The following is a 17,520-nucleotide window of genomic DNA, read 5'->3' as shown; positions in this document are numbered from 1 at the left end:
AAAGTACATAAGTAATGCCACACTGGGAAAAGATCAAGGGTCCATCGAGCCCAGCATCCTGTCCCCGACAGCGGCCAATCCAGGCCAAGGGCACCTGGCGAGCTTCCCAAACGTACAAACATTCTATACATGTTATTCGTGGAATTGTGCATTTTTCCCAAGTCCATTTAGTAGTGGTTTATGGACTTGTCCTTTAGAAAACCATCTAACCCCTTTTTAAACTCTGCCAAGCTAACCGCCTTCATCACGTTTTCCGGCAACAAATTCCAGAGTTTAATTATGCGTTGGGTGAAGAAAACTTTTCTCCGATTTGTTTTAAATTTAAATTTACTTCTGCGGTAACGTGGGCACGTGGAAATGCTGTATGCCAGGCCACTTTTTACTGCAGCGGGAAAAAAAACCCAATATAGTTTTTTTTTTATTTGAAGGTTATTAATAGCTGTGCGCTAGTATAAAAATTGATGTGTGGCCATTTACTGCCTGAGCCCTTACTGCTTCCTATTTAGTAGGCAGTAAGGGCTCAAGCGTTAACCCAGCAGTAATTGAGCAGTGATGTGTGATGCCTGATTACCGCTAGGCACACCTATTCGCCGCCCCTCCCCCCCCCTTGCTAAAAAAAATACAAAATTATTTTTTGGTGCGGGAAATGGTGTTCGGCAAAAACAAAACCACCTCTGGGTACCTGGGCGACCGTTTTGCTGTGCGCTACCCATCGTGGTAGCCCTACTGCCACTTAGTGAAAGGGCCCCTAAGTTTGTTAGATATATAGAATGTAAATTTTAGTTATGTTTTTTTGTTTGCAGATGGCTGGAATCCTTTTTCTCATCCATATAAAAAAATGAGTTATGGAAAATGGGAGCTTTATATCCCTCCCAGAGAAGATAAATCGCCACCTATTCCTCATGGATCAAAATTAAAGGTAAGGAGCTTTCCTGTTTTTTGGATCTGTAGCTCATATGGTATGCTACAATTTTTCCAGTTGCATTTTCCAGAGAAATTGTTATCTGAAATTTATACGTCAGGCAGACAACTTAGGTTTGTATTCCAGCATTGTTCCCACTTTGCTCATAAGCTCTTTGCAGCCACAGCAGATCAGAAGCATCGCTGTAAGAATAATTACTTATATAGCACTCCATAATGTTTGGCAGCAACTCATCACCACCATGGACACTGACCTGCGGGGTACCACAAGGATCGATACTGTCACCTATTCTGTTCAATATCTACCTCAAGCCACTAGCTGAGCTGATTCGGTCAACGGACACTCAGTTCTACATCTATGCGGATGATGTGCAGCTACTCATACCCATTGAACCTGAGGAGTAGCCTAGTGGTTAGGGTGGTGGACTTTGGTCCTGGGGAACTGAGGAACTGAGTTCGATTCCCACTTCAGGCACAGGCAGCTCCTTGTGACTCTGGGCAAGTCACTTAACCCTCCATTGCCCCATGTAAGCCACATTGAGCCTGCCATGAGTGGGAAAGTACGGGGTACAAATGTAATAAAATAGATACTATTGGAGATTCTACATGGAATGTTGCTATTCCACTAGCAACATTCCATGTAGAAGGCTGCGCAGGCTTCTGCTTCTGTGAGTCTGACGTCCTGCACGTACGTGCAGGACGTCAGACTCACAGAAACAGAAGCCTGCACGGCCACATTGGTGATCTGCAAGGGCCGACTTCTACATGGAATGTTGCTAGTGGAATAGCAACATTCCATGTAGAATCTCAAATAGTAGCAACAGTGGAGGTGTGGCCTAGTGGTAATGGAGGAGTGGCCTAGTGGTTAGGGTGGTGGACTTTGGTCCTGTAGAACTGAGGAACTGAGTTCGATTCCACTTCAGGCACAGGCAGCTCCTTGTGACTCTGGGCAAGTCACTTAACCCTCCATTGCCCCATGTAAGCCGCATTGAGCCTGCCATGAGTGGGAAAGCGCGGGGTACAAGTGTAACAAAAAAAAACCCAACTGATTACCTGTTTAACATCAATTCAAGAATGGGCTAAACACAACAAACTTTGCCTGAACCCAAGTAAAACCCAGCTTCTCTAGGTCCCTAACACAAGTGGATACATACCTGACATCAGAATCTCTTTTCGGAAGTACAAACTCCTCATGAAATCACAAGCCAGGAACCTTGGAATACAATTAGATTCAACACTTACTCTGATTCCCAAATCCAAGTAACCTTCAAGAGCTGCTTCTACTATTTGCGACAGCTGCGCTGTCTCTCTCCTTACATCAAGAAGATAAATCTTATCCCAGTTGTGCATGCCATGATAACATCAAGACTGGATTGAAGCAATGCACTATACAACGGTCTGACTACAAAGGGCCTGCACCAGCTTCAACTGATTCAGAATGCTGCAGCAAGACTCATAGAAGGTTGCAAGCGACTGGACCACATCACACCATTCTTACAAAAACTTCATTGGCTACCAGTACAATACAGGGCTAAATTTAAAACTCTATGTCTGATCTTCAAGGCCCTTAAAGGAAATGACCCTGAGTAACTGAAAAATAGGATGATCCTCCACACACCGCCAAAGACACTAAGGTCCTCTCAAGGACTATCACTAACCATACCCTCCCCAAAAGACATTACACGATGTGATACCCACATACGAGCCTTCTCCAGAGTAGCCCCCACACTCTGGAATGCACTCCCTGAAAAGCTCCGCTTAGCACAAGACTATCTCTACTTCAGGAAGCAGGTGAAAGCTTGGCTCTTCAACCAGGCCTTTAATGGAAGAAGTAACTAACATGTTAGTCTCACTCACACACACGAGTGACATGGGCTGCACATACTGCAGCAGGTCATGTTTATCCACTCCTACCCTAGCTGAGATAAAATTTAACCATCTTTCTAACCTCATATGCACGTCTACTTAAATTAGTCGCCTTACTTTCTGACTCCTCTTACTCTTTTACCTATCTATATGTTCCATCTTTGCTTACACCCATCACTGTCAATTAAAATGTTCTATTACGTACTGTGTTGACATTGTAAGTAGTATACTATGCCATATTTTGTATTATTTGAATATTTTTACTGCTGTAATTGCCTATTACTCATGTTTGATTTATTCTTACTGTACACCTCCTTGAGTGAATTCCTTCAAAAAGGCGGTAAATAAATCCAAATAAGTAAATTATATCATGCCTAAAAAAAAACCTACTATTCAATAAATCACATAGAACTGGACAATTCAATTTATAACTGTGCGGGGATCATCATATACCCGTGCTTTATACACCTTCCCAGGCACACGTTCACTTTTGTACAGCTATTATAAATTTTTTTGAAGGATCTTCAGAATTAATGCAACTGGACTGCTTAATATACAATTTTCAGGCAGTCAAGTGCAGATCGTCATTGATCCTGTGTGATGTATTTTTTTATGTGTTGATTATTTTTAGTACTCTGTTCTCAGTGCAGTAACATTTTTTCACATACTATTTTTCAAAAAAGTCCGTTTCTTAACTTCAACAATGTAATTCAAAATGTGTTAAATCACTTAACTGGCAGCGATAAAGTAGAAATCAGGAACCTCAACCTACATGGCCAGGTTTTGAAACCATATTTTCACTAAGAAGAGCGAAGCTGGAGTGAGTTATAGAACCTCCGCCCTGACAAAGTTTCAAAATCTGTCCATGTCAGTTGAGGTTCCTGATTTCTACTTTACCGCTGCCAGTTAAGTGATTTAACACTTTTTGTATTGCATTGTTGAAGTTAAGAAACGGACTTTTTTTTTTTAAAAAAAGTATGTGAAAAAATGTTACTGCACTGAGAATAGAGTACTAAAAATAATCAACACATAAAAAAAATACATGGAGTGGAGGAGTGGCCTAGTGGTTAGGGTGGTGGACTTTGGTCCTGGGGAACTGAGTTTGATTCCCACTTCAGTTACAGGCAGCTCCTTGTGACTCTGGGCAAGTCACTTAACCCTCCATTGCCCCATGCAAGCCGCATTGAGCCTGCCATGAGTGGGAAAGCGCGGGGTACAAATGTAACAAAAAAAAAATCACACAGGATCAATGACTATCTGCACTTGACTGCCTGAAAATTGTATATTAAGCAGTCCAGTTGCATTACTTCTGTAGATCCTTCAAAAAATTTTATAATAGCTGTACAAAAGTGAACGTGTGCCTGGGAAGGTGTATAATGCATGGGTAAAAAAACTAAGCAGGTTCCAAATAAACATACACAATCATAAAATACATGTACTAAAGACAGGTACAAATCAAGGTAAGGTATACACAAAAAATGGCACATGTGAGTTTATCTTGTTGGGCAGACTGGGTGGACCGTGCAGGTCTTTTTCTGCCGTCATCTACTATGTTACATCAAACTAAAATATTACAATTAATACTTTTTTCATTTTATTTTATTAGGATTTATTTACCACCTTTTTGAAGGAATTCACTGAAGGCAGTGTACAATAAGAATGAATCAAACATGAGCAATAGATAATTACAGCTGTAAAAATCTACTATAATAAAACTCACCCTCAACGTTCTGGAGACAACGTTCTGAAGTCACTCAGTCACTCACTGAAGGGTTCATGGATTCATGGTGGTGAAGCCACAACACTGACCATGTCTCTCTGCCCCGCCCTCGAATGACGGACCAATCAGAAAAAACACCCTCAACATTCTGAAACACAAAGGACCATCACAACACCGTTCCCAGGCAACACTAGGCAACATAAGACGGACCAATCAGAGGAAAGTACGTGACAATAAGGGAGGAGCATTCCCCAGCAGAATGGCTCATTATCTGTGCAGCACGGAGAGCACAGAACCACCGCTGGAACGAGAGAAGAATATTCCTGCTGTGGGTATGTGCAAAAATAGACTGGGGGAGAGGGGGGAGAAATGTTTAAATGCCTAATGCCAGTATTGAAGAGTGCCAGAGGGCCTATAGCACAGACTATATTTGGGATCGCTTGACATGGAGTCAGAGGAGCCGGAAAACAACGTGCCCGTCACCATCTGGGACGTGGGCGAACAGGACAAGCTGCGGCCCAGCTGGAAGGATTACCCGCGACCCAGCCAGCAGCAAACAGCGACCAAGGAAGGGGGAGGAGTACTCCTTCCCTGCCTAGGAATCTCTGGAGACTGTTTCGTTAGTTTGGCAGCCAACTACACACCGACGCACCACCTCCATCATTCGAAAGGCATCCACTCTTTCTTCAACAGAAATGCAAACTAATAATACAAAACAAACAAAGAATACATGGTTTCTCAGGCGGCTGCAGGTAACTCCCCACCCCCTTCCTCTTCCCCTTTTGCCGAAGTGGCCAAGGACGTGCCCAACCATCCCCAGCCTCAGGCAAGCAGTCTCCCTGCAGCCGGCCTGAAATGGACCAAACATACCGGATCACCCCCCGACGGCCTGAGACCGTGCTCTTCTCCCTTCCGCCAACTTAAAACAACCATCCCCGTCCTCAGGCAAGCCGTCACCCACCTCCAGGATGCCCAGAACACCAGCCCAATGGAAAAAAGATGGCGCTGCTTCCAACAGCACATTTCTCTTCCAGCATTCCCCTACAGCAGCCCTGAAACGGCCAAAAAATACCGACAGACAAAGAACGTGCTCCTCTTCCTTCCGCCCATCTAAAACAACACTGCTGCCTCAGCACAACACAAAAAAAAAACACTCAACAAAGACTGACCCCCCCTACAACCACATTTACATTTCACCAACAGAAAGACCCCCCTCCACAAACCTCATTGACAGACAAAACCACACACACACACACAATACAACAGAAACACACCCTCAAAGCCACACACCAATCCAACCCACTTTGCCAGCACATCACATCCCCCAACCCCCAAGCAAAAAACAAAACAAAAAGAGTCACACATCAACAACCTGCACACACACCGCACCCTCACACACTCACACACACACACACAAAATAACTCTGTGACACATACACACACACACAAAAAACCACATGCTAGCGCCCGTTTCATTGGTTTCGGAAACGGGCCTTTTTTACTAGTAATCAAATAACAATACAAAGTCTGACATAGTATACTTACAATGTCAACATAATACGTAATAGAATATTTTAATTGACAGTTTGGAGTATAAACAAAGATGGAACATATAGCTAGGTAATAGAGTACGAAGAGTTAGAGAGTAAGGTGACTAATTTAAAGAAAGTTGCACATGAGGTCAGAGAGATGGTTAATGTTACCCCTATCATAGATAACCTTTTTTACACTTATGAATCACATCTATATGTCCTTTATTCAGTGCAATACATGTTATGCTTTAATCCTAAGGCAAACTGTCTGGAGCCTTAGAGCTTGTCCTATCTGTTTCCAATTATCAACTTTGAAAGATGAGATCAACAAACTCAAGAAAGAATTAGCTTCAACTAAAAAAGCATTCAGGATTACTCAATTCCCTGCCAATTTACCACCACCACTGCCACAGATAATGCAACAGCAGAGGGATAGATGGGTCACAGTAGGCTCAGGTAGACTAAGATCTGTGACACAGAAGCTCTCATCTTCCCAACCTTTGCCCCTGTCAAATTCTTTTGCTGCGCTGCATCATTATGATGCTGAAAAAAGTACTGTGGTGGAATCAGAGGCTATGAAAGTAGCACAACCCAAGAATCACCCCCCACCCCCCCCCCCCCCCCAAAATAACAGATTGGTGAAAAGCAGAAAACTCTTACTTCTCGGAGACTCCATTATCAGAGGCATTAACTTAGGAACACAGTTCAAGGGTTCCAACCTAGTGAAATGCCTTCCAGGATCTTCAGCTACCAGTTGTACTGACCAAATTCTGAAAGTGATCCAAGAAGAGAGCAAGGCTTCGAGTATTGATGTTGTAATTCACCTGGGGACAATTGACTTGGCCAACAATAGCAAATTTACAGCACAGAGAGCATTCCAGAAGCTTGGGGAGGGACTGAAGTCTTTGGTTCGGGACTGTGGCTTTTTCTGAAGTAATTCCCACATGGGGGAAAGGAGAAGAAAAACTACGCAAAACAGTGGAATTCAATAAGTGGCTTGAGTCTTGGTGTAAAGAAGAAGGTTTTAGTCACATAGGGGCGTGGGGTAATACGTGGAAAAATAACAGGCTGTACTGAAATGATGGACTACATATTTCGGTGACGGGAAAAAGGATCCTTAGGAAGAAATTCAGACAGTATGTTTCTAGACATTTAAACTATAAGGCGGGGGTGACATAAAGAAACGAGGAAATTCGGAAAGTCACCCCCAGAATAAATTTGATGGCAGAGGGAAAGGTCATCTAAATACAGAAAACCACCTTAACTCTCTACACAGATGGAAAGCAATGAGCATAAATGCTCATAGTCTAGGTAAAAAGGTTCAAGACTTGCAAGCCCTGATGTTTGAAGAAAATTTGGATATTGTTGCTATTACAGAGACGTGGTTCAATGATTCCCATGAATGGGATGTGACTATACCGGGCTATAATCTTTTTAGAAAGGATAGAGAGAGCTGAAGAGGTAGAGGAGTGGCGCTGTATGTGAGAGACAATATCAGAGCGGCTGAAATGCAGGGCACCTGGGGAAAGGAAGAAGCTTTATGGATCGTCCTGGAAAGAGAAGACGGAACCTGTATCCACACGGGGGTATCTACAGACCTCCGGCACAAATAGAGAAGCTGATGGAGGATATTCAAAAGATTGGTATGAAAGGGGAGATGCTACTGTTGGGAGATTTCAACTTATCTGATGTGGATTGGAACGTCCCGTCTGCGGAATCGGAAAGAAGTAGGGAGATTGTGGACACCTGTCAAAGTGCCTTGCTCAGACAAATGGTGACGGAACCCACGAGGGAAGGGTCGATGCTGGATCTAGTGCTTACGAATGGAGGAAGTATTTCTAATATCCAGGTGGGTGCCCACCTATGTAATAGTGATCATCACACGATATGGTTTGATATAAGGGCGAAGGCGGACTGTGGACGCACAAAACTAAAAGTACTGGATTTCAGACGTACTGATTTTGATAAAAATGGGGGAATACCTGAAAAAGGAGCTGTTGGAGTGGGAAGGCGTAGGAGAAGTGGACCATCAATGGTCAAAACTGAGGGCTGCTATAAATATGGCGACTGATCTTTACGCAAGGAAAGTAAACAAAACCAAGAGAAACAGGAAGCCTATATGGTTCTCCAACCAAGTAGCTGAAAAAATAAGAGCAAAAGAGGCTTTGTTCAAGAAATACAAAAGAATGCAACGAGAGGATCACGGAAAAGATTTTTGGATTAAACTCAAGCGAAGAGGGAAATACGGCTAGCGAGAGCGGAAGAATAAATGGCTAAAGTTGTTGAAAGGTAACAAGACCTTTTTCAGATGTATTGGAGAAAGGAGAAAAGATAGGAATGGAATTGCGAGACTGAAAGATAATGAGAGTGGTTATGTAGAAAGTGAGGAGGATAAAGCAAAAGTGCTAATCAATTACTTCTCTTCAGTGTTCACGGAGGAAAATCCTGGTGAAGGACCGCAGTTGGCTGCTGAAGGAATATCTGGGAATGGAGTGGATACTGCGCCGTTTATGGAAGAAAGAGTTTATAAACAGTTGGAGAATCTGAAGGTGGACAAAGCTACAGGGCCGGATGGGATACATCCCAGGATACTGAAGGAGCTCAGTGAGGTCCTGGTGGGACCTTTTAAAGATTTATTTAGTAGATCTTTAGAGACGGGAGAGGTTCGGCGAGATTGGAGACTAGCAGATGTGGTCCCTCTTTACAAAAGTGGAGGCAGACAAGAAGTGGGGAAACTACAGACTGGTAAGTCTCACGTCAGTGGTAAGAAAAATAATGGAGTCGCTGCTGAAAGAAAGGATAGTTAACTTTCTAGAAGCCGACGGGTTACAGGACCCAAGGCAACGTGGCTTTACCAAAGGAAAATCCTGCCAAACGAATCTCATTGACTTCTTTGACTGGGTGACAAAAGAAATGGATGAAGGCCGTGCGCTAGATGTAATCTACTTGGATTTCAGCAAAGCCTTTGATACGGTCCCCCACAGAAGACTTGTGAATAAGCTGAAAGGGCTGAACTTACAATGGCGTTCCCCTGATGACGCTATGGCGAAACATGCTTGCATGTAGGGAACTGGTTCAGAAGCTCTACAATATTTTGTTTCACTGCACGTTATTAAAGTGACTGGGACTTCCACTAGCTACAGCTGAATTTATCCTCAAAGCACTAAGATAAGTGGTTTTTCATGTGATCTTACATTTTGGGATATCTGGATCCATATATGAATTTCAGTATCATCAATAGTAGCTAAAGTATAACATCTTAGGCAGGTGGGAGGCATAGTGCAATGATGTACTATCGGGTACAACACATTTAAAGGCTGCTAGTCAGTCTAGTGATGGTTGCCCAGTCGCTGAGCACTACTTGCAAATATAAAAATTACAAAAAAATTGTTTGTTGAATTTTTGTTTTGTTGTTTTCTTCACACACTGCACTGTGATATATATTTTTTATGTTGAGTTATAGGGGTTTTGTTAGTTTATACTAAGTTAAAATGTAATGCCAAGAAGTGCAGAGTGATGCATTTGGGGTGTAGAAACCCAAAAGAGAGATACCGAATAGGAGGGGAGAGAGATCTTGTGGTGTTTGTTTCTTCACCTTCATATCCTCTGACACAATGTGACAAGGCGACAGCCGTGGCTAGAAGAATGCTAGGCTGCATAAGTGGTATAACCAGCAGAAGAAAGGAGGTGTTGATGCCCCTCTACAAGTCGTTGGTGAGGCCCCAATTGGAGTATTGTGTTCAGTTTTGGGGGCCGTACCTGGCTAAAGATGTAAAAAGACTGGAAGCGGTGCAAAGAAAAGGTACGAAAATGGTATGGGATTTGCATTGCAAACCGTACGAGGAGAGACTTGCCAACCTGAACCTGTATACCTTGGAGGAAAGGAGAAACAGGAGTGACATGATACAGATGTTCAAATATTTGAAAGGTATTAATCCGCATACGAACCTTTTCCAGAGATGGGAAGCTGGTAGAACTTGAGGACATGAATTGAGGTTGAAGGGGGAGCCAGACTCAGGAGTAATGTCAGGAAGTATTTTTTCACGGAGAAGGTGGTGGATACGTGGAACGCCCTCCCACAGGAGGTGGTGGAGATGAAAACGGTAATGGAATTCAAACATGCGTGGGATAAACACAAAGGAATCCTGTTTAGAAGGAATGGATCTATGGAATCTTAGCGGACATTGGGTGGCAATGCCGGTATTTGGAGAATAAAACCAGTGCAGGGCGGACTTCTGCGGTCTGTGCCCTGAGAAAGGCAGGGACAAATCAAACTCAGATATACATATATAGTATTACATACCATGTAAAATGAGTTTATCTTGTTGGGCAGACTGGATGGACCGTTCAGGTCTTTATCTGCCGTCATTTACTATATTACTATGTAGGAGTTAGAAAATAAGGTGACTAATTTAAAGAAAGTTGCACATGAGGTCAGAGAGATGGTTAAATATTATCTCAGCTAGGGTAGAAGTGGATAAACGTATCCTGTTGCAGCCTGTGTCAGTCCTTGTGTGTGTATGAGTGAGACTAACAAGTTAGTTACTACTTCCATTAAAGTCCTCGTTGAAGAGCCAAGCTTTCAACTGCTTCCTGAAGCAGAGATAGTCTTGTGTTATCCAGAGCCTTTCAGGCAGTGCATTCCAGAGCGTGGGGGCTACTCTGGAGAAGGCTCGTATGCGGGTATCACATTGTGTAATGTCTTTTGGAGAGGGTGTGGTTAGTGATAGTCCTTAAGAGGACCTTAGTGTCCTTGGTGGTGTGTAAAGGATCATCCTATTCTTCAGTTTCTCAGGGTCATTTCCTTTAAGGTCCTTGAAGATCAGACATAAAGTTTTAAATTTAGCCCTGTATTGTACTGGTAACCAATGAATATTTTTGCAAAAATGGTGTGGTGTAATATCACGTCGCTTACAACCTGAGGCAGCTTCTTGCTTATCACCACTGCAGTTGACTTTTCTTCCAGTTTTATTTGTCTTTTTAAGCTTATGCTTGGCACATTTACCTGTCATTATCCTTTTTAAAGGCTTGATTTGGCAGCCTTGCTTATGGTGTTCCATTCATTGGCTTATACAACAAACAGACTCCTGAAGCAGGCGTTTTTCACCGAAACACGGCTCCGTGTTGAGTCTTTTTAACTTTCTTTTAATGAAACATTTTGATTACTCGCCTCCACGTGTCTTGGAAGTGTCGTGTTGATCTCACTACTTTTTTGCTGTTCTTTTATTTTTATCCATGTAGCGGATCTAGTTTCTCCACTTTTGTTGGTTTTTTGTTTGCTCTTTTTCCAGAATATAGTTCTAACATACTAAACAACCCATCCCATCCTGTCGGCAGAGAAGTGATTTTGTTTATTTTGTGTAGATGCGCAATGTACATTCACATATGAAGCCTAGCACTCTTATCCACCCCCCATGTCGCTCACCTACCCTACAGTTTTGTACCACTGCCTTTAAGGTTGAGAAAAGGATGACACATGAAAAGTCAAAAACTGTTTTTAAAGCATGAAAAATGTGCAGTTATTCCATGGTGGTACTTTCCAGTTCGGTTATAAATTACTTCAAGGCCAAGCTCTTCAAATTAATTAGATCCACCTTTACTGTAAATCTTAAAAATCACTCAAAGTTCTTTGGGATGGGACCCCTGACTACCTTGCTAGATGTACCATTCCTTATGTCTCAAGTAGATGCTTGTGATCCCTTAATGACCATAGATTGGTACTCCTTTCGCCACCTCAGCTGCGCTGGGAGATCACACGTTCTTCATCTTTTTTTTATTTTCTTGCACCCTATTTTTGGAATAGCTTACCCTTGAACCTACGTTCAGAGTCCTCCCTAAAGCAGTTCAAAGCTAATTTGAAAACTTATCTATTTACTCTGGCTTTTGACATGAGTTAGTGCTGCCTTTTATAGCAGCAGCTGCTGTCAGATTCAGTGTTTTATTGCTGTACTAGTAAAAAAGCCCCGTTTCTGATGCAAATGAAACGGGGGCTAGCAATGTTTTCTTCTGTGTGCATGTGGGAGTGTGTGTGTCCCTGCCCTCTGGCCTCTCTCCCCTCCCCCCCTCTGAGTCCTTCACTGTTACAGAGCCAGCGATTTGATTTCGTGCTCTGCTGTTTTCCTTCACTGACTGTGTTACAGAGAGGGCGGGGCAGACACTCATAGGGAAACCGGATATCTCGCCCCCTTCACACTTCCGTCTGGAGGCTTCATAGAATGTTGGTGTTGCCTTTTATATAGAGAGATATTTGTAGATATCTCTTTTTTTCGACTCTTCCCTGTACTACCTGATATAGCGTTCCTTTCCAGTTTGTGTTTTTAAACTTTGTACATCGCTGAGATTTGGCCTTGCCATGAATTGGCGATTAATTTAAAAAACTGAATAAACATAAACATGGTTAAATATTTGCTTATTGTATAATTATAATGTAGCACACCCCTCCGAAGGGACACAACCTTGTAGTGGTGGAGGGGCTTCTGTGTTTCAATGACTCAGAGGGCTATGCTGAAGGGTTACCCATATCAGGCCTCTGAGGAGAAACCAGACAAAGAGTGTCCCAAACTGGGAGAGTGGTAAGATGGCGACCTGTAGTTCGTATGCCCAACAGCCTAGCTGCCCTCTGAAGTATTTGTCTTCTCTATGTAAATTTCCTCTCTGCAATTGCAGTTACCTTAACTGAGAGGAAGGGGACAACCGGCGGTCAGCCGCCGATGGCCAGCGTTTTGTCCCCTGAGCAGCAAGTGCGGGACCGCTGCGTGACAAACTGCCCACAGATGAAAGGGTGGCAAGTCCTTTGATTAGCGCTGGCGAAGGAGCGTCAGCTCTCTTGGACCTGGAAAAAAACAACTCCATCGCTCCCGAATTAGTCAACCACTATGTCCAGAGGAGTGGAGGAGTGAGTTAGAGGTATATGCTGAAACGGAGGACGTTTACAGCAGAACCCGAATCGGCGGAACCACTCCTAAACACCTAAGAGAAATCAGCTTGGAGTTTTTGGCTCCCGTGGAAGTTACATTGAATATCATCTGGAAGGCGCTTCGGGACCTAACGGTGGCAGTAAATAATTTTTGTTTCGGATATAATCTTATTAGAGAATTACAAGGACAATTTAACGGAACCATTTGAGAGTGAAAAATTGATATAACAAATGAAGTTCTACACGAGCAAGAAGTGGTTATGATCTTGAAAATGATAATAAACCAGAAACTTTGAATAATAAAATGAATATTATTATAGATGATTAATATCGAGATTATTGTTTTTCCCAGAGTTCTGGGTCTGACTCCTAAAGTTTTCCTCAGAAATATTTCCTCAATTATTACTTTAAAAGGAGTGAAGCCTGTGAAAACTGGGATTTCTTTAATCAGTGGGATCTGAGTTAGAGACAAGTATATGTATTGTTAAATAACTTTTGGTTTTTAAAAGAGAGAGAATGTAATCAGATGTATTATTTCTAACTAATATTAGATAATAAGTATGTTTTCAATGAAATGAATTGACTATACAACATATTGGCCTTGAAGAAGCCAACCAGACGATCAATGTGGAATAATGAATTAGACGAGTAATATCTGGGGATAATCAAGTTAATACCATGTTTTTTTTTTCTGTTTACTGTTTAATTGATCTCCTTGTCTTGTTTCACTCTCCCTATTTAGTGGTCTAAGGAAGAGAATAGAATTACCTGATTGAAATAATTCCTATATATTACCTTCTCTGTATTTCTGGCAAGTTGTTTTATCACTTGTAAAAATTTAAATGGTTATAAATAAAATTAAAAAAAATAATAATAATGTAGCACAATGAATCAAAACTTACCAAACTTTCTGATATTGTTGCTAGACTTTCTTTTAAATGTTAAGATGCTAAACAAGGATATATTTAAAAATAGTTTCACCACTGTAAATTGCTTTGACACTTTTTAAGAAAAGACAGGTTATTAATAAAACTAAACTAATGTAATCATCTAGCCTTTAGCAAAGTCCAAACTTTTAATCGCTTCCAAAATGCATAAAGATGCTAAAAGTTAAAAAAAAAAAAAAAAAAAACCACAAAAACAAAATTCAGAATCCAAAAACACGGGAAACAGTTCAGAAAACATTACTAAATATTAAGAAAATACGTATGGCTTAGTTTCAGGCAGGTTAAAATTCCAAAATCCAAATCTCTTGCTGTGGCTCTAGCTCACAAACAGTGGCACCCAAAACTAACCATGTTCAGATAAATCAGTGTCCTGAGAGCCACTGCAGTCTAATGATTTTGGCCATAAAGCTGTCAGCACACAGAGAAACAACTCTGCTGTACCCAGCTTTTGTTCTCCATGTATTGATATTGATGATGTCGCAGCCCTCTGCTGCATTCAACCCTGTGAAACCGCCAGCACATGGATGAAGTAGAGCCGAGTACAGCAGAGAGTTGTACACGTCCTTATGGTACTACTCAGACTGTCCCCCCTTTCTGCCTCCAGTATATATATACATTTGTACCCCACGCTTTCCCACTCATGGTAGGCTCAATGCGGCAGGCAATGGAGGGTTAAGTGACTTGCCCAGAGTCACAAGGAGCTGCCTGTGCCGGGAATCAAACTCAGTTCCTCAGTTCCCCAGGGCCAAAGTCCACCACCCTAACCACTAGGCCGCCACTCCACTCTATAAGTCTGCATTGTTAAGATAAATGGCCTGCTTATATACTGATCTCTGAACTTTAAAGAAAAAAAATTGTGAACCCTTCCCCCCCCCCCCCCCCCCCCTTCATAAATACAAAGTAGAAACAACTCATTGAACACACCTGGCCTGGTACATGCTACAGACAAAACAAATGTGCTCCTAACATTCTGTTTTTGTTTCTTAGGTAGTTATTCGTGATAAAAATGGACAGATCCTATATCGTATTTCACCTTGGGCAAAATATGTGGTCAAGGAAGGTAAAATGTGATTTATGACTGGGTACACTGGGAGCCTACAGAATCCTATAAAGTAAGAACTGTTTTTTTTTCTAGTCCTGTTGCATGTTTTAAGTCTTGATTATTGCTGAGTCACATTTTTATATGTGGTATAAATAAAATCTCAAATGATTGCCCATTAGATGATTTTTCTAGTTCGTTTTCTTTCTTGTTCAGTGGATACCTATTAGATAACGTTGCTTGTCACTTGTATTAAAGAGCATATACTTTAAAAAAAATCATAATAAAAAGGGACCTGTAACAGTGATTCCCTTGGTTGCTGATGGTAATCTCAAAGTAGATTGCCTGTTATTCTTCCACTCCCTAGCTTTCTTTTAGGAATTGCTTGTGGCAATAATTTTGTTGAAATAATTTAAGGCCAAATCCAAAAACAATGCATGTATCGTAAAAATGTATTTTTAAGACTTGTCAAACATCTAATCAGTTGACTGAGTTGAAAAGATCAATACTAATATGATTGCCTCTTGAAATCCTAATAAGCAGGTAATCTTTTTTTCCAATGTTATTCTTGTTCACATTTCTTTCACTGTGTCTTTTTTGGGCCAGTACATCACCTTTGGTCAATAAATTTGCTTTCCTCGTTATCCCTCCAGACCAGACCAGAAATGTGGGTTTATACTCTACCAGCAGATGGAGAAAGAGAAACCACTGGTTTGGTGTAGTCACACTACATAGGTTCCTGTGCATCCTACAGCCAGGCAGTATTCCTCAGTCTGCAACAGATGTTAGGTGAGGTAGAACTGAGCAGCCTGGATCTGGTCTGGTGGTAGCTTCATAGCCAGACTCTGATCATTGTCCTGGAAAGGAGGCTCTTGAGATTTGACTTAAAGACCCATCTTTTCCTGGCAGATTTACCAGTATCTTTGTCCCTTCCTATTGTGTTTTATCTTCCGTCTCTCTCTTTCCTCTTATTTATTGTAGTTCTTCCTCTGCTCCTCTCTGTTTCCACTGTCTTTGTCATGTCTTTGAGGTTTGGTTTTGGTTGCCTCTCCTTTACCTTTTTGACGTTAGATTGTAAGCCGCGCAGACACATGTTTTGATGGGTGGGATAGAAAGTCTTTAATAAACTTGAAACTTAATCTGTTGGCCTTTTGGATGCCTTAAAGAAAAAGAAGAAAAATCAAAGAGCAAAACAAGAAGACTGGGACCAGCTGAGGTTACTCCAGACAACTCAGGGCTGGGAAAACCAGTGGGCCTGGGTCCCTCCCTTGAATGAGTTATTTTGCCTTATGCTCCCTTGAAGGAGTTATTTCGCTACCTCCGCTTCGCCCTATTTTTGAGAAGAGGCTCTGAAGTAAGCTCCTAGGCACCATCAATTAAAAAAAAAAAGCCAAGGCAAAAAGCAGGCCAGGATACTGAAGGAGCAGCTCTGGCAGTTCCCAGTTCGGTCTGGGCTGCTGAAGGGGACATATAGAAGTCTGTCAGAACATGGCATAATAGCACAGGCCAAGCACACCTGGTGATGTGCAGCCTGCAGCTGCCACTGCTCCAGCATCAGGGTGTCTGTACAGTGTTGAACTTGTAAGGAAGAGCAGCAGGTTGAGAGTGGCATGGTTCCAGCAGTGGAGAGCAGCATTGTGCTAGTGTGCATGTGATTTTGGCAGAAATGGCAGCCATTGTTATCAGTGCAGTAACTACATTTGCTCGGGGGGCCTGGTTCAAGTTTGGGGCAGGGAGAATGGACCTCACCAAGGAAGGTAGAGCCAGACTGGATGACAGGGATGAATTTTAGCCTGGAGTTTGTGCTGCTGGCTGATGCACCAGGACTTCTGTCTGTAGTAGAGCCTGAGTGGGGGAGTAAATGCCCTCTGCGTTGAAGAGGCCTAGACTCACTTTGGAAGAGGAGCTGGAAGAGACACTGTCCCGGGCTTGGACAATACACTGACAAATTCTCTCCCTCCTCCCCCTCCCCCCCAGGAGAGCACTCAGAGGCTCTGCAGAGTCCATGGAGGAAGAGAAAGTGCCTTTTGGGGAAGATGCATAAATAACGTCACAGGTGTTGGGAATACTGAAGATCTCAGAAGACCCATCCCAAACTCAGAGGATTCTTTGTTGGATGGGATCAGGAAGTCAGACAAGTTCTTCTTTGTTCACTGACCAATGAAAAATATGATCTATGCAATGGGATATACTGAATGTGGGCAGGTCCATGACAAGTTCTACCCAGAGCCCACAGAAGAGAAAGCGAGATTGCATCTTACCAAAATAGATGCATTTGTGTTGGCTAGCCTGGTGGAGGAGGGCACAGAATTCAAGTGTTCTCAGGACAGGCAGATGGAAGCCTTTCTGAATCAGACCTATGAAGTGCCGGTGCTGGCTTTTCAGACAGTGATCTGTTGGGTTTATGTATCTTGTGTGTACTTCTGTTGATCCTTCGTGAAGTTGCTGAAATCCCTTAGAACATAAGAATAGCCGTACTGAGTCAGACCAATGATCCATCTAGCCCTATATCCTGCTTCCAACAGTGGCCAATCCAGGACACAAGTACCTGGCAGAAAACCAATTAATAGCAACACTCC

The 17,520-nt window shown here is 42.4% G+C and overlaps 1 protein-coding gene across 1 annotated transcript in view; it reads left to right on the top strand.

Moving 5' to 3' along the window:
* Nucleotides 1-803: 803 nt before the first annotated feature.
* LOC115458753 (1,4-alpha-glucan-branching enzyme-like) overlaps nt 804-17,520 on the top strand; it is a gene marked incomplete at its 5' end in the record, with an annotated part of 86,022 nt that continues 69,305 nt past the window's right edge. Inside the window, 3 exon segments of the mRNA XM_030188566.1 lie at nt 804-919; nt 14,890-14,965; nt 14,968-15,014. Coding sequence (XP_030044426.1) covers nt 804-919; nt 14,890-14,965; nt 14,968-15,014 — 239 coding nt within the window.

Source organism: Microcaecilia unicolor, unplaced genomic scaffold (assembly GCF_901765095.1).
Source record: "Microcaecilia unicolor unplaced genomic scaffold, aMicUni1.1, whole genome shotgun sequence".
Classification (NCBI taxonomy): domain Eukaryota; kingdom Metazoa; phylum Chordata; class Amphibia; order Gymnophiona; family Siphonopidae; genus Microcaecilia; species Microcaecilia unicolor.
Note: the sequence above shows the minus strand (reverse complement) of the source record. Positions and strands in the feature narration are given on the sequence as shown.